This window comes from Bacillus rossius, chromosome 14, assembly GCF_032445375.1.
Source record: "Bacillus rossius redtenbacheri isolate Brsri chromosome 14, Brsri_v3, whole genome shotgun sequence".
Classification (NCBI taxonomy): domain Eukaryota; kingdom Metazoa; phylum Arthropoda; class Insecta; order Phasmatodea; family Bacillidae; genus Bacillus; species Bacillus rossius.
In genome coordinates, this window is record NC_086341.1 from 35,665,302 (window position 1) to 35,688,088 (window position 22,787).

The window sequence follows — 22,787 nt, forward strand, 5'->3', positions numbered from 1 at the left end:
ATTTTCAGGAACTTTTAATGAAATATTCTGAAAACTTATTTTTTCATAACAGGGCCAATTTCATTAATATCTGTGAGAATTAAACTCAATGCGAAATGGGTAGGTATAGTATCCGTAGGAACGTGTCGACTTTTATGCTAGGAAGCTTAAAGTGTTTTCGGATATAATTTATTTCTATGTGATCAAATTGGACCATATATATTTACAATATATTTATTGTGTGAATATAACCTGAAGTGCAGCGTCATAAATTAAAGTGGAATTCATCGAAATGCTGCAGCATGTCAACGTTTCTTGACTACCAGCACCGTTACTATTTGTGTTGTTGATTTCGTGAGCCTGAACAGTACTCGTAAAGGGGTTTGATAACGGCAGTTAAGGGGTAGTATCCTATATTATTTTTCTTCTAATATGTCATGGATTTGCACATGATTTTAAATAAATTTTTATTATAACCATATTAAGCTCTTTATAAAAGGTTTTCTGCCTAACAAGTCTTTATTTTATGGTTTTTATGAACTTAAAAAAAATTTTCTCTCTATCCTAGCATTTACTGAAAGTATGTAATCATGTGCTATACAGTTTTGGATTTACCGTTACATGTAGCCTTCGTCTTCAAATTCTTTATTTTTTTAGTATATTATTAATAAAATATACTAAAATTAAGGTTTTCATAAACAATAGCTGAGTTTTTGATAGTTTTAAAAAAAACTTAATGTTTTTTTTAATAATTTGTGTATGATAAACTAAAAATTAAGTGTTAGAAAACGAATGGTTAATACGAATGTTAATCCATTGTATACTACATGATTTCATGCTTTCAGTAATTGCTACGAAATACATATAAAATTTGCCTCTGAGTTCATAAAAACCATTTAATAGGAACTCGTGGTATCAAAATACCTTTTATTAATCGTTAAATAAGATTATGATTAAAGACAGGAAAAATATGTGGTTTCAATTACCTCTAGGCTACTGACTCGTGACACTCTTTTAGCCGGGATGCTTGTGATTTGATACTTATTTTGAAGGGTTTTTATTGGTTCAGAATCCTTCAGGTAAATTAAAGCAGCATGAATGAAAAATGAATCCACGAACTTTTCTGGTCTCTAGTTATGACATGAATTTATTTGAAATCACGTGCAAAAAAAAAAACACGAAGCAAGATGATAATGTTCCTCAGGCTTTCACGGCCATTGTCTGAAGTAGCTTTGGCTTCTGGGTTGTAGCCGCGTCCTTGACGGATAATTCAACCGATGTTTCGGTCGACATTGCAGTCGCCATCATCAGGGAGCAGTTACCTACTGTAGGTCCTTGGCGGATAATTCACCGACGGTTTCGGTCGACATTGCAGTCGCCATCACAAGGGAGCAGTTACCTACTGTAGGTCCTTGGCGGATAATTCACCGACGTTTCAGTCGACAATGCAGTCGCCATCACAAGGGAGCAGTTACCTACTGTAGGTCCTTGGCGGATAATTCACCGACGTTTCAGTCGACAATGCAGTCGCCATCACAAGGGAGCAGTTACCTACTGTAGGTCCTTGGCGGATAATTCACCGAAGTTTCGGTCGACATTGCAGTCGCCATCATCAGGGAGAAGCTACCTACTGAATCATCAGGGAGCAGTTACCTACCGGTAGGCAACTGCTCCCTGATGATGGCGGACTGCTATGTCGACCGAAACGTCGGTGAATCATCCGTCAAGGACGTCACCGGGGGAGCAGTTACGTACTGTAGGTTACCAGTAGGCAACTGCTCCCTGATGATGGCGGACTGCTATGTCGACCGAAACGTCGGCGAATCATCCGTCAAGGACGTCATCGGGGGAGCAGTTACCGACTGTAGGTTACCAGCAGATGGCGACTGCAATGAGCCGCCGAGGGCGCGGCTACCACCCAGCAGCAAGATGGGGCTCAGATGGCGGTCTGCTTGCCGCTGGAGGAGGGGGCCTCGGACGCGGCAGGGGAGTCCCCGGGTTCCTCCAGGTCCCACACCTTGTCCTCGAAGTCCACCAGGGGCCTGCCGGGGAGGGGCTCGTGGGTGCGGTACACCTGGTCGTAGGAGCGCCGGGACCTCCCCCCTAGCAGACTGCCCGCCGAGCCAGAGCGGTCGTCGTGCCTGGAGGGGAGGAGGGGTCGCGAGCCCAGGGGCGCGGCGCGGGACAACCCCTGCTGCAGGGGGTGGTGGTCGTACTCCCAGGAGGTGGAGCCGTCGCCGGTGGCGCGCCCGCTGCGGTAGCAGGCGACCACCACCGCCCCCAGAAACAGTATCGGTACCAACACGGCGAGAATGACGCCGAACGTGATCCAGGCGGCGCGCGAGGAGTACTCCTGCTGACCTGCGACGACAACAACCAGCGTCACTGTCCATCTCACGACGCATGCGCGCACCTCCTTACGGCTTGTGACAATTGGGGGGTGCGTCTTATAATCGAAGCCATTTTGACGCGATAACGTCTTATAAATTCGATGAACCCCGGCTGCACGCACGATAAAATTGTCACGTTCCGCCTGAGCCCAGCGTGCAAGAACCGGCCAACCACCGTGCGACAAAATATTCTATAATATCAAAAAGCTTAAGGCGGGCTTTTTTTAAATAATTGTTCGTGATTATATTTATACAAAATTATTGTTTAAATAAAAATTTGCAATAAAAAACTGTAAATAATATTTGAAAATTAAAAATAAATACAATTTTTCATAAATTTTTTTCTTATGACGATGTCACGTAAAATTATCGTCCGTAAACCGACTTTACAGACGACCCCCCCCCCTTTTTTTTTTCGTTATCCAAAGCGCTTTCCTCGTGACATTTTGGCGCTATGATAAAGGGGTTGCGACTTGTAATTTATGGCACCCTGCGTGGACAGAATTTACTTGATTATAAGACAATGTTTATTGTGAAACTTGCCGATCTGAAATTTGAGTGTATTTTACAATGATGGCGTCCTCTGGAAGCTAAATTTACTCAATCTTAAGACATGGCTTCCTTGTAGAATTTTTGCAATATTAAATTGGAATGGGGTTCTTATAATCGACGCCGTCCTTCGTTGGTCATATATACTCCATAATAAGACGCATTTTATGTTCTCTAAAAATAGTTGTGTGCTTTAAAATCGATGGCATCTTTCGTCTTCCTGATTTACTCGGTTATTAGACGAACTTTCCTAGTGAAATTTTGCATCTGAAATCTGTGGTGCATTTTACAATCGACAGCATCTTTGGATGGTCAAATTTACTCCATAATAAGACTAATTTTTGGACTCTAACATAGATATGTGTCTTGATTGGTTATTTCGTTTGTCAAATTTACTGGATGCTAAGACGATTCTCTTTGAGACTCCTGAATTGTAAAAATGTGGTGAGGAGTACATCCTACATTAAAAAAAATCCTATCAATATTACTGGTAAAAGGGTTAATAAAAGTAGGTTATTCATGAGACAGTAGCACAGGCTGCTCCATAAAAACCACTGGTAATTAGTGAAATCGCATTAAGTTATAGCACTTTCAGTGTTGTAAGGCCACTGTTTATTTCAGAAAAACACTTACCACTTATCTCATATTCATCTTTACCTTGTTTAAAATTTAAGCTGCCAAATATATAGTTGGGTCATCTACGAGTAAAATATGTGACAAAAATCTGGTAAGCGGTAGTGTGGCGTTAATAATTTATTTAAGAGAACTAATAAACCAAACAATATTCACCTACTTCGAAAAAAAATATGTTACCTAAATTAAGATGAACTTCAGTTCGTAAATAAATTTGTCAAGTGAAACTGAGAAATAAAAGAGGATATCATCTTAGAATCGATGGTATCTTATATTCGAGTGCATTCGATAATTACCACAACTTTTGGAAATAATCTGCATAAATGACATTCCAGTGACGTAGTAGTAGAGTAAATAGGAATAAAAGGATAACTCAGAAGCTATTGTGAGTAGAATATTACAATTAAACATAGCAGCCAAGACTATTATGGACAAACTGACAGGCTAAATGTGGTCATGATGTGGAAAAATTGAGTAGTTACGAATAAGAAAACTTAGTTTCTCTTCATAATCGTCATGGAAAATTTTTAGGGTAAACTTTAAAAACAAATACAATTACCACAAAGTAACTCCCCGACAGTTCCAAGTTTACCCTTACCACTCCCTATTCAGTGACATGCCAAGTTTCCCTGTCCACCTACAAATTTCCTGACAATACTAGACTTTTCCCTAATAACTTTTAAAGATATGGATACGTCCAGGTTTTTTCTCAAAAATACCAATTCCCTATACATTTCCAAGTTTTCCTAGGCCACTTCTCAATATTCAAATAGTACCAAGTTTTCCATGACCACTTCTAAAAACCTGGCTATTTCAATGTTTTCCTAACAATTTACAAACTCCCGTCATTGCCAGGTTTTCCTTTCCCAGTTTCAAATTCCCTGTTAAATTCAAAATTTTCTGACATTTACAAATTTCCCATTTCAGCTTCCAAGTTCCCTGACATTTCCTAGTTTTCCCTAACAGCTTTTAAGTTCCCTGACATTTCCAAGTTTTCCATGACAACTTCCAAGTACCCTGGCTTTTCAAAGATTCTCCTGACAACTTCCAAGTTCCTTGACATTTCCCAGTTTCCCTGACAACTTCCAACTTCCCTGACATTTACAAGTTTCCCCTGACAACTTCCAAGTTCTCTGAAATTTCAAGGTTCCCCCTGACAACTTCCAAGTTCCCTGACATCTGCAAGTTTTCTCTACCAACTTTTAAGTTCCCTGACAACTTCAAAGTTCCCCTGACAACTTCCAAGTTCTCTGACATTTACAAGTTACCACTAACCACTTCCAAGTTCCCTGACATTCGCAAGGTTTCCCCTGACAACTTCCAAGTTCCCTGACATCCCCAGGGTATACTCACGCAGGCACTCGGTGTAGCCGTACTCGGGCAGGTCCCACTGGCCGTTGCCCATGCACTCCCGGCGCTGGTCGCCGATCAGCACGAAGTCCTGGTTGCACTCGAACTGCACCCTCGTGCCCGGGATGAAGAAGAAGTTGCTCTTGCGGCCGAAGCGCGGCGTCTCCAGCACGCCGCACGAGATCGCTGGAACCGAGGCGGTTTGAATTTTAATATAACCTAAAATCGTACGCTGATCTCATAGAGTAGGGAATTTTCAGGAGACGACATGCTGTGACGTAGCTAAAGTCATTTTATGGGGTCTATGGACCATGAAACTAAAAATTAAATGAAAATTTTCCGAAAGTCGCACCATGGAAACGGCTACAATAGGTAGTATTTATTTGAAATATGCCTAAAAGAAAAAAATATTGAGACGAAAATATATGTGTATCACCATATAAATAAACTGTAAAGTACAGCCGAAGTGAGATAAGCTTGATTCAAAAAGTGCGGCGCCAGACAAAAAGATGCGCTTCGTAACCTGTACAGATATTGGGATATTGAAATGTTCAGTAAGAATATCCTAGGGGAGAGTAATTGCCCTAACTACACAATATAAAATGTTTTTTAAACGTAGCTTGTTTTCTTACTTGTTCTCTCGTTGATGGCCCGGATGTGTGTGTAGTCGTCCAGGTAGTTCTTGGAGTAGAAGGCCAGGTCTCTATTCAGGCTCAGGGCGTAGTCGAAGAGGCACTGGTAGGAGTCTCCGCACAGTCTGATGGCGTACTCGCGGTCGGCGGACCTTGCGACGGAGAAAAAGGGAACTATTAGTTTCTCACTTGGTTTGGATTTTGAAACTCTCCTCCACCCTCATTTTCCAAAGCACTCCGGGGTTCGATTCCCCAGATCAAGGTCGAAATCAGATTGTTTCCGTAAATTGGAAACATGGCGGAAGTTTCTGCGAGGGAGCAGGTTTCCACTGCATAATCCCGTTTACCCTTATTTCCCGTTCATTTCATCACTGCATCATCATCTCGTCTGACAAACTTCTATGCAAACGAGAATTTGTCCATTCATTCAACTGTATTAAGTAAGCTTTACCTACGAGCAGACAACAACAATTAAGATTTTTACAGCAACTTATCCACAAATTTCTTTTTAAACAATGGGTGGGGTAGTTCGTGAGTCGCGATTTTTCTTCGGCCAGTAAAAAAAAATGAATCAATTTATTGTACTGACATTAGTGAAACTGTAATTTTATTGATTGCCTGAAAGTGATAATAAGTATATAATGTTTTTCGGTAATAAGGAGATCCAAGTTATCTCAGCCTCCCTTCGGGCAAGCAGTGTGTATTCCCTGGGGCAGTGTCATTCTAAGATCAAGGTTGTATGTTGCACGCTCATTAACTAACTGGCCTATGACAAACAGACTTCAGGGACATTGTTTTTCATGAAACATTTCAGTCGTGTTGATTTTGTACTGAACCCTCGACACGACATTAAAGCCTTTACATTCATAGCCACCTGGGACTCCTAGCACAGCAAGAGCACCCACTGAGTCACAAGGTTTGTAAAGTAGAACGTTTAATGAGACGTTACATGCAAGAATCACCAGGCCTGTGAAGAAGGAAGTGAAATTAGGTATTACATGAATGAATCACCAGGCGTATAAAGTAGGGTATGAAAACAAATGTGACATGAATTAATCATTAGGCTTGAGAAGTAGGATGTTAAATTAGGTGTTACATGAATGGATCACCAGGCTTGTAAATTAACACGTGAAATGTGATGTTACATGAATTAATCAGCAGGCTTGTGAAGTAGGACTTTATATGTTACGGGAATAAATCACCAGGCTTGTGAATTAGGATTTGAAATGAGATATTAAATGTATAATCACCACAGGCTTGTGAAGTAGGACTTGAAATTATATGTTACATGAATGAATCACCAGGCTTGTGAAGTAGGATGTGAAATTAGGTATTACATGAATGAATCACCAGGCGTATAAAGTAGGGTATGAAAACAAATGTGACATGATTAATCATTAGGCTTGAGAAGTAGGATGTTAAATTAGGTGTTACATGAATGGATCACCAGGCTTGTGAAGTAGGATGTGAAATGAGATGTTACATCAATGAATCAGCGGCTTGTGCCGTAGGACATGATATGAGATGTCTCATGAATGAATCAACAGGTTTGTGAAGTAGAACATGATATAAACAGTGTTGTTAAAAGTACTCGGAAAAAGTAATTGGGCTCAATTACAATTACTGTGGTGATTATGTAACGAATTACAAGTAAAAATTACTTTACATAGAAGTAATCAGTAAAATTACAATTACTATTTCAATTACTTTCCACTACCATTTTAAAACTGACCTACGATTAAATTTTTTTACACTTTGTTACATTAATAAACATACATACATATATTTATGTTTTGTTAAAAAAAAGATTTCATGTAACGATTAAATTTATTATATTTAATTAAATGAATAATATTTGAGGACAAACGTGCTTAAATAACATCAAAAGACTTCATACAAGTAGCTACCTGTAGTAAAAGTAACACTTATTAAATTTTGGAATTGACCTCATAAAAAAATTGCATTTTAAAGTTCTCAACAGATAGATTCCCTCTCTTGATGGCAAAAACATCTTTACCAACACTAAAAAGACGCTCAACGATGTGTTAAATTTTAAAAATGCAGATTTTAGGATAGCGTAATGTTGGAGACACTGCAAGTCACTATGGCTCTTCATTTTTGATCATAGATGTTGTGCATACGATCGTAGCACTACAAGCGTAAAATTATAATCTCTACTAATACAAAAGTGTATGATCTTCTTGTTCTTAATTGTATTCATTATAACTTACGATCCGAGAATAAAAGTAACGGCAAGTAAACATAAAGTATCGATTACCTTAATGTATCGATTACAATTAATGTTATGTATTCCGATTACAAGTACGAATTACATTTTTTAAATGTAATTCGTTACAAGTATAAATTACTTGAAAAGTAATCGTTACAAGTAATCCGATTACTTGTAATTCGTTACTTAACAACACTGGATATAAAGTATTACATGAATGAATCACCAGGCTTATGAAGTAGGATGTGAAATGAGACGTTATCGAATGAATTACGAGACTTGTGAAGTAGGGCATGAATTGAGATGTTACATTAAAAAATCTCCTGGCTTGATAAATAGGGCGTGAAATGAGACCTTCAAGGGCCACCTACCTAGGAGTTTATTTTGTGTTGGTGAGGTGAAATCGTAAGTGCAACTTTCACTTGTGTATTAGTGAGGTAGTAAAATGGATAAAAAGTAAGTGAATATGAAACTAGTGGTCACCGAAAAAATTTACAGAGGCTTAATAAAGATAAAGTTCTATCTACTGCAATTCCCTACCATAAGTTCAAGATCGAATACTGAAATTTGCATACTTAGAAATAATTTTGGAAAATACAATTACTTACTCTCTTCCACTCTTTAAAAAATTACATTCATAAGATATGAAACTTTACCACAGAGCTACCATTGGGATCTCGAAATTATCTTAAAGTATTTTTTTGTAAACATGTGCAATTGGATAGCATGCTCGTTCCTTGAAAAAGAGCAGAACATGAATTTGTAGTTAGTAAATCAAAGTCAGCTGATATAAAATATTTTTATAAAGAAAAGGCTATGATATTTCAGTAGGAACTAGGGAGTATTGTAATTAATACTATGATTGTAAAAAACGATTCAAACCACAGCATGCATCAGCTGTTGTGTTCGGGGAACTTGGTGTGGATGGACATAGTGACGAAATATCGGAGGAAGGACAGTAGATGTTCTGGAACACTGGTCATGATAATTCTGCAGGAGAAACAGAAAGCGTCGATCATCATCGATCAAGTGATAATCTTCCAGAAAACTATGGATGGTCGAACCCGCCTGAGGGTACTGGTATTAATATAAGAATGCCTCCCGATTATTAGTGGTTTTTCGGCTGTCTTTAACTATCCGGAGACGATTTTAAGTCTGTTAAAATATAGTATATTTAGTATTTCTTCTTTGTCAAGTCTTAACTTCAGACTTCACACCCCAATAACCTGAAGGTGATTGAGCTTTCTTCCGCTTTACAAGCTGTGCCACTATCATTTGGAATTGTTGCCAGAAAATTTTACTCTTAAGGTATTAGGACAGAGTCCAAATGGACGCAACACGAGGCTAAATAGTACTTCAAATTGTTTTTTTTTTCTTTTTAATGATACGTATAGCAATCCAAATTGTTTTAATGATCCGTTGTATTCACAGTGAATGTGGATTCATATGCATGAAAAAGCAACCATGCTAATGTCGATCAACATATTGCTTCTTTTGTTACCCGCTAGAGCGCATTGGTGTCAATCACCTGGACACTTACCAACAAACATATTGTCGGCCATATTGGCCACCACATTAACAATTTGCACAATGTACCCAAAAAAATACGTTAAAAATTCTAAGAATTCAATTAAAAAATACCTGCTAGTAGAACGATTTATTAATTTGATTCCTGTCTTCGGTTCGTAATAGCATTACTGACAACTATCGCTGCTCATCCAATAGGTGATATTTATTTCTCTGCTGCCATTTTTCAGTTTATTACTTAATTATAAGTGGGATTACAGATTATTCCAATCTTGATGGCATTTTTTTAATGTACCTCCTAGATCTGATCCCTGATGAGGGTAGACTAGGGATTTTTAAATCGCCAGATTTTTAACTTTATTTATGTAATCCTTGAATATTATTTATCTTTAATCCACTTGTTTTCACTCGGGTGGTTGAGAGGGACGCATTTTAGTTTCAGTTCTGTGGTATTAGCTTGATCCTCTGGCTTGAATATATTAATCATGCATATACGTTATATCTTTTAAACATATTTTCTTTCCTCTTTCTTTGTCCTGGACCAATCTTTCTTTTTTCAGCTGGCATGCATAATTTCTTTATTCTGTATTTTAAAATCTCCTACCATCCTGTTATCCGACAGATTTCTTTCTAACCGAATATTCTATCTTTTCTTCTTATCTTCTTGCTTCGGTTTACTTCTTGCATTGTATCTTCTTCATTTGGTCTGCAAGCATCCTCTTCTTTCAGCATTACTTTATATTCTTATATTCTTTCTCCAGTTAGCTTATTCTCCACGTTATTGCTTGTCTTTAGATCCCTTGTTATTCGGATTTGTGTTTCTTTCTTTCTTACACCTGTTCTTTTTACGTCTTCTAATATCATCCTATTTTCCTGCGAGCATCAACGTCTATATAATTTCTTCTCTTAGTTGTTCTTTAGTCTTGCTTCTTTCCAGTCTCTTTCCGTGTTCATCGTCCAGTCAAGTGACTTCATCTTCTATCCTTTTCTTCCTACGGTCTTGGATTCTACCATTTGTAGAATTAGTTATAGAATTACCTAGTGAGTGATATTGCAGATTGTTCACCTACAACTGCATACTTTTTATTAAACGTGCTGGATCTGATGGCAACTACTCCCTGGTGAGGATTGTATCGTCACCAACACCAGCTCCCTAGAACCACAGGGAAATGGATACGCCTTTTCATCGCAACTTGGAGGCGTCTAAGTAGGAGTTACAGCGAGAGGCTGAGGGAACCCATCCCAGCATCACGCCATACAACTACCCATTGACCATTCGGCTAACCTGTGCTTGACTCAAAGGAATCGCTCACATCTCTCTGGGATGACTTACAAGTGGCAGATTGTTCCGACCTACGGCCGCCATTCTCACATTCCCCTCCCACATATGCGCCCTATAAGTAGAGACCAGAAAAATTCGCGGATTCATTTCGTGATAGGCTGAAACTCAATCATGTGTACAATTCTGCTGGTTCTGCTATTGGCTCGCAGTTTAACTGGAGCTCTCTGGGCCAATGAGAGACTATAAGCCAAAGAAGCGTCGAATCATAAGCTACCTAGTGGAGACGCCACACAATTTAGTACCCAATGAGCACGCGTGTTTACTTGAGAAATGCAGAGGATAATGGAGGCTATCCTAGAGGTCATTGAATCCGCGAATTTTTCCGGTCCCTACCTATAAGGGTAGGGTGGGAGTAACTTCCAGATCGTTTTATAAATACATTCCAGAGCTTATTATTTAAAGCAGAACTGTTAGGGATCGCTCCCTGTTGTTTGATCGGCAATGACCAGCGGCTGGGGCCACGGACCCAGCATAGCAAGCGGCGGTCACCTGTTGGCGGGGATGATCTCCTGCAGGGTCGCCCTGAACTCCGGCGTGAACGTGGCGTTGTTGAAGGTGCTCGCCGACCTGCCGTACTCCCTGTAGAACAGGGAGGCGCCGATGCCCGTCTGCGCCTTGTCGTCCAGCATCCCTGTGGACAGTCACAGTCGCACTCTCTCCCGGTCGAACTGCCGGCGGCGTGAGGGGCGGAACGACTTGTCAACACATCGAGATATCTGTATTTCGATACATCGCCTGGACTATATCGATACCGATAAAATACTACCTGAAAATGTCGATATTTTTGATAGGGGTGCTGCCACAACTTAGATAACACACGACTTAGAAACACATAACTTAGAAACACACAAGATAGAATCTTATAAGTTATGCCTGTTCTAAGTTGTGATAGTTCTGAGTTATGTGGTTCGGCGTTGTGTGTTTCTAAGTTACGTGTTTCTAAGTTATGACAGTTCTAAGTTGTGAGTTTCTAAGTTTTGATAGTTCTAAGTCATGAATTTCTACGTTACTACGTTCCTAAGTTGTGTTTTCTGCGTTGCGTGTTTCTAAGTTACGTGTTTCTAATTTACTTGTTTCTAACTTATGACAGTTCTAAGTTAAGTAAATTTTTTCGAGATTTCTAAGTTATGAATGTTCTAAGTTTTGTGTTTTTAAGTTATGTGTGGTTCCTTTATCGATATATCGGTCATTCATAGTGTACAAACGTTTACCCATGCTTTACTTATTATAAAATTATTTTTTAAGTGTATTTTGTATTAAATTCTTGATACATCTAAGCTAGTATGAAGGAATTACCAAATGTAAGTACATTACAAAACATAAAAGATTGAATAAGTGTATAAAATCATTTACTGGAAATACGTTCACGTATCTACATTCACGTCGCCGGCCACTGTCCTTGCCCAACAGTTGACTTGTCACTGCATTGCAATGCTTCAACTAACCAACCTATGAAATCTGATTTTTCCTTTATCACTACTTTTAAATAATAATTTGTTCTTTCCGAAGCCTTCGGTCTACCATTTTATTTTTTCTGCCAAAATTATTTACAGATAGTTTTAATATTTTTTTTTGAAAGAGATTATTTGATTCAAAATCGATATCATCGGAAATATTTCGCATGGAACGGAAATATGTAACCACAATGATGCCATCTGCGGCGGATGACGCAAACCAAATCATTATAGTTTTACATTTCTAATGAATTTGTATATGATGGACACTATTTTTATATAATTCCTTGTTAAAAATCAGGTCCAAAACCAGGGTTCAGTAATTTTATTCAAGTCTTTTTCTCTTTTATCAAAACCGTTTCATTATATAGTTTAAAATTTCTGTCTGCTTATCAAATGATTCTATAGTCGACGTAGCTGCTCCGGCAACGAATCCTAGCGGCGGGTGCGGAAACTACGTGTGATTCGCGTTTCGATATATAGTTAAAAACACAATTTTCGTATGTTTATTACGTTGGGAATTATTTTTAAGGGATTCTACTTTAAATTGCGTGTCCAAGTTTCGAATTGTTAGTTGTTTAAGTGTATTTGCAACTCGAGAACACATGAATATTACTCGTTACCGCAGTTAGATTTTACTTATCACAGGCTCGCATTGATATAGCTATTTTTTTTAATTATTAAATATTTTTGTGATATTAAAATTTTTTGTTAACTCTATCACGTGCCACAATTGTTTTTTTTACAGTCACTGTACAAAACAAATGAGACGTAATTTTTTTTTTGTTCATGAGGGATTGAACCTCAGATTAGTTTCAAAAAATTATGTCTGGCCCTCAAAAGTAGTGAGTGATATTAACAACATCATCGGGAGTTTGTCGCTTGTTGTATCCTTGCACATATTTAGAGCCAGCCTTAGTCCAACCCACTGGTTGGTTGCTCGTGTCGTGCAGTGTTGGAGCAGGGTGCTGTGTTGGCGCAGGGAGCTGTGTTGTAGCAGTGTGCAGTGTTGGAGCAGTGTGCAGTGTTGGAGCAGTGTGCAGTGTTGAAGCAGTGTGCAGTGTTGGAGCAGTGTGCAGTGTTGGAGCAGTGTGCAGTGTTGGAGCAGTGTGCAGTGTTGGAGCAGTGTGCAGTGTTGGAGCAGGGTGCTGTGTTGTAGCATTGTGCAGTGTTGGAGCAGTGTGCAGTGTTGGAGCAGTGTGCAGTGTTGTAGCAGTGTGCAGTGTTGGAGCAGGGTGCAGTGTTGGAGCAGTGTGCAGTGTTGGAGCAGTGTGCAGTGTTGGAGCAGTGTGCAGTGTTGAAGCAGTGTGCAGTGTTGGAGCAGGGTGCAGTGTTGAAGCAGGCTGCAGTGTTGGAGCAGGGTGCTGTGCTGGAGCAGTGTGCAGTGTTGGAGCAGGCTGCAGTGTTGGAGCAGTGTGCAGTGTTGGAGAAGTGTGCAGTGTTGGAGCAGGGTGTTGTATTGGAGCAGTGTGCAGTGTTGGAGCAGTATGCAGTTTTGGAGCAGTGTGCAGTGTTGGAGCAGGGTGCTTTGTTTGAGCAGGGTGCTGTGTTGTAGCAGTGTGCAGTGTTGGAGCAGTGTGCAGTGTTGGAGCAGTGTGCAGTTTTGTAGCAGTGTGCAGTGCTGGAGCAGTGTGCAGTGCTGGAGCAGTGTGTAGTGTTGGAGCAGTGTGCTGTGTTGGAGCAGGGTGCTGTGTTGGAGCAGGGTGCTGTGTTGTAGCAGTGTGCAGTGTTGGAGCAGTGTGCAGTGTTGGAGCAGTGTGCAGTGTTGGAGCAGTGTGCAGTGTTGGAGAAGTGTGCAGTGTTGGAGCAGGCTGCAGTGTTGGAGCAGTGCGCAGTGTTGTAGCAGTGTGCAGTGTTGTAGCAGTGTGCAGTGTTGGAGCAGGGTGCTCTATTGGAGCAGGGTTCAGTGTTGGAGCAGTGTGCAGTGTTGGAGCAGTGTGCAGTGTTGGAGCAATGTGCAGTGTTGAAGCAGGGTGCTGTGTTGGAGCATGGTGCTGTGTTGGAGCAGGGTGCTGTGTTGGAGCAGTGTGCAGTGTTGGAGCAGTGTGCAGTGTTGGAGCAGTGTGCAGTGTTGGAGCAGGGTGCTGTGTTGGAGCAGGGTGCTGTGTTGTAGCAGTGTGCAGTGTTGGAGCAGTGTGCAGTGTTGGAGCAGTGTGCAGTGTTGGAGCAGGGTGCTGTGTTGGAGCAGGGTGCTGTGTTGTAGCAGTGTGCAGTGTTGGAGCAGTGTGCAGTGTTGGAGCAGTGTGCAGTGTTGGAGCAGGCTTCAGTGCTGGAGCAGTGTGCAGTGTTGGAGAAGTGTGCAGTTTTGTAGCAGTGCGCAGTGCTGGAGCAGTGTGCAGTGTTGGAGCAGTGTGCAGTGTTGAAGCAGTGTGCAGTGTTGGAGCAGGGTGCAGTGTTGAAGCAGGCTGCAGTGGTGGAGCAGTGTGCAGTGTTGGAGAAGTGTGCAGTGTTGGAGCAGGGTGTTGTATTGGAGCAGTGTGCAAGTGTGCAGTGTTGGAGCAGTATGCAGTTTTGGAGCAGTGTGCAGTGTTGGAGCAGGGTGCTTTGTTTGAGCAGGGTGCTGTGTTGTAGCAGTGTGCAGTGTTGGAGCAGTGTGCAGTTTTGTAGCAGTGTGCAGTGCTGGAGCAGTGTGCAGTGCTGGAGCAGTGTGTAGTGTTGGAGCAGTGTGCTGTGTTGGAGCAGGGTGCTGTGTTGTAGCAGTGTGCAGTGTTGGAGCAGTGTGCAGTGTTGGAGCAGTGTGCAGTGTTGGAGCAGTGTGCAGTGTTGGAGCAGTGTGCAGTGTTGGATAAGTGTGCAGTGTTGGAGCAGGCTGCAGTGTTGTAGCAGTGTGCAGTGTTGTAGCAGTGTGCAGTGTTGTAGCAGTGTGCAGTGTTGTAGCAGTGTACAGTGTTGTAGCAGTGTGCAGTGTTGGAGCAGGGTGCAGTGTTGGAGCAGTGTGCAGTGTTGGAGCAGTGTGCAGTGTTGGAGCAGGATGCTTTGTTGGAGCAGTGTGCAGTGTTGTAGCAGTGTGCAGTGTTGGAGCAGGCTTCAGTGCTGGAGCAGTGTGCAGTGTTGGAGAAGTGTGCAGTTTTGTAGCAGTGTGCAGTGTTGTAGCAGTGTGCAGTGTTGGAGCAGGGTGCAGTGTTGGAGCAGTGTGCAGTGTTGGAGCAGTGTGCAGTGTTGGAGCAGGGTGCTTTGTTGGAGCAGTGTGCAGTGTTGTAGCAGTGTGCAGTGTTGGAGCAGGCTTCAGTGCTGGAGCAGGGTGCTGTGTTGTAGCAGTGTGCAGTGTTGGAGCAGTGTGCAGTGTTGTAGCAGTGTGCAGTGTTGGAGCAGTGTGCAGTGCTGGAGCAGTGTGCAGTGTTGGGGCAGTGTGCAGTTTTGTAGCAGTGCGCAGTGCTGGAGCAGTGTGAAGTGCTGGAGCAGTGCGCAGTGTTGGAGCAGTGCGCAGTGTTGGAGCAGTGTGCAGTGTTGGAGCAGGGTGCTTTGTTGGAGCAGTGTGCAGTGTTGTAGCAGTGTGCAGTGTTGGAGCAGGCTTCAGTGCTGGAGCAGGGTGCTGTGTTGTAGCAGTGTGCAGTGTTGGAGCAGTGTGCAGTGTTGTAGCAGTGTGCAGTGTTGGAGCAGTGTGCAGTGCTGGAGCAGTGTGCAGTGTTGGAGCAGGCTTCAGTGCTGGAGCAGGGTGCTGTGTTGTAGCAGTGTTCAGTGTTGGAGCAGTGTGCAGTGTTGTAGCAGGGTGCTGTGCTGGAGCAGTGTGCAGTGTTGGAGCAGGCTGCAGTGTTGGAGCAGTGTGCAGTGTTGGAGAAGTGTGCAGTGTTGGAGCAGGGTGTTGTATTGGAGCAGTGTGCAGTGTTGGAGCAGTATGCAGTTTTGGAGCAGTGTGCAGTGTTGGAGCAGGGTGCTTTGTTTGAGCAGGGTGCTGTGTTGTAGCAGTGTGCAGTGTTGGAGCAGTGTGCAGTGTTGGAGCAGTGTGCAGTTTTGTAGCAGTGTGCAGTGCTGGAGCAGTGTGCAGTGCTGGAGCAGTGTGTAGTGTTGGAGCAGTGTGCAGTGCTGGAGCAGTGTGCAGTGTTGGAGCAGTGTGCAGTTTTGTAGCAGTGCGCAGTGCTGGAGCAGTGTGAAGTGCTGGAGCAGTGCGCAGTGTTGGAGCAGTGCGCAGTGTTGGAGCAGTGTGCAGTGTTGGAGCAGGGTGCTTTGTTGGAGCAGTGTGCAGTGTTGTAGCAGTGTGCAGTGTTGGAGCAGGCTTCAGTGCTGGAGCAGGGTGCTGTGTTGTAGCAGTGTGCAGTGTTGGAGCAGTGTGCAGTGTTGTAGCAGTGTGCAGTGTTGGAGCAGTGTGCAGTGCTGGAGCAGTGTGCAGTGTTGGAGCAGTGTGCAGTTTTGTAGCAGTGCGCAGTGCTGGAGCAGTGTGAAGTGCTGGAGCAGTGTGCAGTGTTGGAGCAGTGCGCAGTGTTGGAGCAGTGTGCAGTGTTGGAGTAGTGTGCAGTTTTGTAGCAGTGCGCAGTGCTGGAGCAGTGTGAAGTGCTGGAGCAGTGCTTAGTGTTGGAGCTCACATCTCAGCGCGAAGTCCTGGTGCAGCCTCTGGAAGTTGTTGATGTTGGTGCTGACGCCGGAGATCTGGCCGTTGGGCAAGGTGAAGTCATCCGTCACGTCGAAGCTCCAGTTTCCGAACAGTCCCAGCGTCTGGTTCTGTGGACACCGCAGAAGACATTTCATCGATTCCGACGCTGGTATCGATTAGTGCCTCTTAGCCAGCTGAGGAAGTAACCTAAGTTACCATCCAACATGGCTTTACACATAACTACACTTTTTTAAGTGAAAACTTCTATAGGAAAGTTTGGATACATCATGTAAGTCGTCATCGACATGGTCACGTGATTTGATAACGATAACACTATATATGTTCCTATTAGTATAAATTATAGAAGTAACTATTATTAATTTTAATAATATAATTAATAATGTACAAAAAATATAATTTGAAATAAGAAATACTAACTTTGTAAAATGTAATTGTGTAACATAAGAAAATATTTTTTCATAAAAATCAGAGACTTTTTCGCAATTTTTACGAAAAAATATTAACACACCACAAATTTGTTTTATTACGTTAGTAAAATAACTCCTAAATTACTATAAAATACGCATTGAAAAGTTATTGTAGGTATTAAAAAAAATTAATAATGATGTTCTTAATTTTTAAGTTATATTGCTACAAAGACTCCGTTTTCTTCGTTATTCAAACAATATATATCTATATGAGAATATTAATATATTTTATACTCACGTTTTACTGAACAGTAATCTTATACTTAAGATTTAAAATAAAAATTGAACAAAAACATAATTTGAGCACTGTATACACACATTCGATCCACATATGCACGCACTGATGTACACCGACTGAAGACGCGTGTTAATAAGATATGTATTGGTATATGTCGTGTGCATTACTTGTCGACCTGTGGTATGTGTACTGGCTGCGCGCGCGCCACTGAGTGTATGTATATACACACACACGCTTATATACATATACATTCACAGCTGGCCCAAACAATTAATTTGGATATCCAAAAATAACAACTGTTTGTTTATAGTTTTAAGTTTTCACTTCTGTCGGCAGTCCTAATGACTGCTCTGAAATTTTTTTTAAATAAAAATATTTTCTATTTTAACAATCCATTTGGTTTACATAAAAATATATATCCAGTACATTCATAATTAACTGGAACTAGCCGTTTTTATCAGATGAAATAAAATTCTAATAATTAGTACAAAGGTAAGTGTGTTAAAGAATTTCAGCCACATGTAACTACGTGGATTAGGTACACACATTTTTTAATAATGGGTCCGTGGCTGTCACGCGAGTTAAAAGTGAAACTTCATGCTTAAAAGATTCACTTGAAATATAAAACAAGCTATCCCATAATTCACTTGAAACAGTAAAACTGAACTCAGTTCACACAGTAGTTTGACAACTCTAACAAGCATTGCAACGAAAAACCTGCAAAGAGTCTTACAGTAGTCTGACTTTCTACTTCCATCCTGTTTGTTAAAATGTGCACCTACGTTGTGCACTTTAGTTTAATCGTTCATGGTTGGCCTATAAATGTATGTGCTAAGTTAGATAGCTTAATACGTATGGTTAAATAATTAATTTATTGTTTTTAGTTTCAATAGTAATACTGTGCAGTTTATAAAAGTTTTATTTTTGTAAATTATAGTTTGTTCTTGTTTATACTTATATTGTGAAGGTTTTTTCTGAAAAAAATCAGACCGCTATTTAAGAACACATATTGAAGAAAAAATTAAATAATTAATTATAATATTTCCCTTAGTTTAAGTGTTACTTTGTTTGCTTTTTTTAAGTGATCACTTCTTTGTTTTTCTGTTGAATGTGTATTTTTATTTGACACGGCGGTGTCCACGCCTTAAATTCGTCACGTGTAAAAATAATACAATAATATAATACATATCATTTTTGCCGTTCTCGCTGGCTGTTGAAGTGTAGAGCTGTAGCAAACCGTATGTATTCGGTACTGAGTAACGGGTGCGCCATCTAGTACCGAGTAACGAAACGTTACACCCGAATGCATTTCGTTACTCGCATTTTTCGTAGTATGGGTTGATTTATCGTTAGAATGTTGTTTAAATTGTATTGTCAATCAATAATTTTTGACACCTATTTGTTGCTTTTCCATTATAATCGACGCATAATGGATTGCGATGTTATTGTGATATAACATAAGCTCACGGTTAAAATTTTCAAAATAGTAAATCCATTGCAAATTTAGTAGATTCCATCAACAGTTCACTTGTAGTTGTACACTTTACCTATTAAATCAAATTAAATTTATAATGACTTAAAAACAAGTCTGGTTCAAAAAACGGAAAAGTGAAAAAAAAAATACACCTTACGCAGTTTGGTATATAATGTAAAACTATGTTTTCTACAAATTACGAATGTTGCGACGCCGCGACGTCATACTGTACGCGTACGCAATACGACTCGATTCGTTGCTCTAACATAACATAGCATGTTATGAGTAGGGGCCGGAAAAATTCGTGGGTTCAATGACCTGCAGGATGAACTCCATAGTTCTACGTACACTCGGTCAAATGTCACCCACTCATTTGCTGCTGTCTTGTGAGACGTCTCAGCGTAGCAGCCTGTGATTCGATGAAAGCTTTGGTAGGTTGTTTCTCATTGGCCCAGCGTCAACCAGGTGAGTTGTGAGCCAATAGCAGAGGCAGCACTGCGGTATAACAATTTGTATTTTAGCCTATCGCGAAATGAATTCGCGAATTTTTCCGGTAGCTAGTTATGAGGTATCAGAAGTAACGAGCAACGTAACGATACGATAGTAACGAGTACTAATTGTTATAGTAATAAACACAAACGGGTACGCTTTTGACTTGACAACGTCTAATAAATCGATAAACGCCGGCTGCACGCAAGAAAAAGTGTCCCGTTACGCACATTGTCCTGTTACGCTGTATCCCGTTACGCTCATTGTTCCGTTACGCTGTCGGTGAGTGCAGTAATAATAGGTTATGTTACAATTGACTAAAAAATTATGGTGATTCATATAATTGATGATAGATATTTGATTACAGTTTATTTATATAAAACTTGTTCATAATTATATTTAAACTTTATAGCTAAACGCCAGTTTAAAAAATTAATTACAAGTAATCTACACGTGAACGGTTTCGTCGACTGTTTATAAAGTGAAGTGAAAAGCTAATGTGGTTTTCATTGCTTATTACAACAACAATTTCAGCAATAAAGGTTAATTATTCTTGCATTTAAAAAATCTAATTACCAGTATAATTTCAAGTATTTATTCTTCTATTATTAAAATAAAAATGATTCAATTTTATTCATAAAAGTATGCAATCATTTCATCAATGTTTTGTTATGACGTTGTCACGTTAAACTATCGTCCGTAAACCGACTTTACAGACAACCAATTTTTTTTTCGTTACTTGTACACCTCTAGAAGTCACACCCCCTCCACCACTGACGCGCTCTGGCGGAGGAGAGGCAGGGGCACTCACGATGAAGGTCCACGGGAGGTAGACTCGCGCCGTCATGTAGCCTCGGTTCTCCACCACCTCCACGCCGGCCCCCGACTCGAACATGATGACGATCTGCGACTGGTTGAGCACGTAGCTGGGCTGGTACACCGTCACTCCTGGCCGCGCGAGAGGAACATCATTCCGGACAGCACAGATGTGTGGCAGACATAGAGAAATGACACTCACTCACCATTTGTATGTCTATGACCTATGATTTTTTCTGTTATAAAATGAAATTATCACTTTTTCGCTCCCTTAAGGAATGAAAATTCATATTAATATGTGCTCTATGTGTTAATCCAGGTTATGATCTCGCTGTAGGCCCTGTTTGACCAACATTTTCAAATAGCTACATACATATTGACGTGATAACGTCTTATGAATCGATGAACGCCGGCTGCACGCACGATAAAATTGTCACGTTCCGGCTGAGCCGAGCGTGCAAGAACCGGCCAACCCGCCGTGCGAGAAAATCTTCTATTATATATCAAACAAGTTAAGGCGGGCTTTTAAACTAATTGTTCGTGATTATATTATTTAAACAAATTATTTTAAATTAAATTTGCAAAAACTGTAAATAATATTTGAATATTAAAAAGTATGCAATCATTTCATCAATGTTTTGTTATGACTTTGTCACGTTTAACTTTCGTCCGTAAACCGACTTTACAGACAACCTATTTTTTTTTTTGTAAAATTTATACCGTAAGGGGTTAAATAGAGACGCTAGTTAATATAGAACTCTGTCATTTTTCTAGTTAGAAATATCGAAATTTGTGTTCAGGCTTCTGTTTGTAAATAAAAGTCAGCAGTATCAGCGTTTTCGGTATTTAATCAAAAATTTCATAGTTTTTTTTTAAATTAAGAAAAAAAAATTCTGAAGATCATAGTGTCCAATGTCAGGTTAATATATTTCTCAGTTATGCCGGTTTGAAGTCCGGCAGACAAGCGATTTTTAAAAAAATAATATTAATTACAATTCCCATCAAGCACACGGCAAGTGAGTGATATAAAAGTGGAAAAAAAAAGAGCTTTTGAAATGTTACCTTTAATTTACCTCACCACATATTTACTTCATCTTGCCGTATAATAAGCACAAATGCTTACGTTCTTTAAATGATTCATGCAATAGGAAATTTTGATTTAATATAAATTATTGGACATAAGCCATTGTAGATTTGCACTGTTTGTTACGGTAACAACTCATTAATGAAAAATAAGAAGTATAAAATGAAAAATAATAACCCCAAAAACAAGCCTAAATCAGATTAAGTCAAACAGAGAAACCCAACGGTGAACCTAAACAGGTATCATGGACAACAAAACGTCTACAGCACAGACGAACACATTTAAACTTAATACTTCCTGACAAAAATGATGCCACGAGGAATATGACATTAACACAATTCGTGCAAAATATTTATTTCTTGGTACATTCATATAAATGAATTGAAAAGTGCTAACCCAACTTTCAAAGTAATGTATGATATTGCACTCATGAGTTTCTCGTTGTGTTAAAGAAAGGTTTTCAGCTAGTTTCTTACAAGTCATTATTTGACAAAACTGTTGCAATTGATGGAAACTATCGTTACCTGGCGGATTAAATAAACACTTTGGAGTTTTTTAATGATATTGCGCATTAGTACATCTGAATTTGCCAAGAAATTATTTATGTTGATCTATGCCTAAAATATTTCAATACCGAACAAATATAAGTGTCCTGAAATCTACCAAAAACAAATATAACTATTTTTTAACCATTATGTTTCCTTCAAAGTTTAATACTATCACATATATTATAGATTTCTATAAAATATCCCATACATAGGTAGCAGTTGTAATCCAATCTCTTTTAAGACACGAATGACTTAAACACAAAATACATAATTTTTACTCATTGATGGACCAAGATGTATTCAATTTTGAGCATAATTCATTTTAAAAAAATTAATAACTTTTTCAAAGGGGAGGGTTTCAATAAGATACCTGTAAATTTACTTCTTAGTTAATTAAATTTGAAACTAGCTAAGTTAACTGGTTTTCACGGCCATTCTTTGAGGTTGTAATGGCTTGTGGTATTTTTTTAGTAGCAGCAAAGGTGAAGGGTTCGCCAACTCATATAAAATTATTATAAATTACAATTAATTTACGGACATTTCAATGAAGAATTCACCTTACATAAACTAAGAGCTGTTCGTAATTTCAGATGGCTGGATCTCCGTAGCAACTAAGCTAAACACTATTACTTCATATGAGAAACTATTTGTAGCATTTGGTTACTATAAATAACAATTATTCCTTTAAATAATGTGCTAAACCTTTCGGTATGAAATAATTGTTGTAAAAAACGGTTAGAACAAAGATGGCGTATTTCAGTTGCGTTAAAAAAATTATATTATCAGATGATGCTATTGAGTATATATAAAAAAAAAAGAGAGAGTAAGAGTATCAAAATGCACTTTGCAAACTAAGGATGAGACATGATGTTCGATACTCCGTTCCGTGTGATACATTTCCACCCTTTAAAACCAAAAATCGTCCCAATCCCAACAAAAAAAATACTTACCTAGGACTTTGAATAATGATAGTATCCAACCTGGTGGTCCGGGGATCCTAACCCAAAAAGTTTTTGAATTTGTTTTATCAAAATAA

At 39.8% G+C, this 22,787-nt stretch overlaps 1 protein-coding gene across 2 annotated transcripts in view; it reads right to left on the reverse strand.

Moving 5' to 3' along the window:
• LOC134538767 (protein mesh) overlaps positions 1 to 22,787 on the reverse strand; it is a 98,505-nt gene that overhangs the window by 11,750 nt on the left and 63,968 nt on the right. Inside the window, exons 15-20 of one of the 2 annotated variants that reach the window (XM_063380255.1) lie at positions 20,115 to 20,251; positions 16,607 to 16,742; positions 11,122 to 11,263; positions 5,534 to 5,685; positions 4,905 to 5,087; positions 748 to 2,340 (exon numbers count right to left, since the gene is read on the reverse strand). In XM_063380255.1, coding sequence (XP_063236325.1) covers positions 1,916 to 2,340; positions 4,905 to 5,087; positions 5,534 to 5,685; positions 11,122 to 11,263; positions 16,607 to 16,742; positions 20,115 to 20,251 — 1,175 coding nt within the window. In that variant the 3' untranslated portion in view covers positions 748 to 1,915. Of the gene's footprint in view, positions 1 to 747; positions 2,341 to 4,904; positions 5,088 to 5,533; positions 5,686 to 11,121; positions 11,264 to 16,606; positions 16,743 to 20,114; positions 20,252 to 22,787 lie in introns of those variants that run through there. The other variant, XM_063380256.1, reaches the window with a different exon arrangement.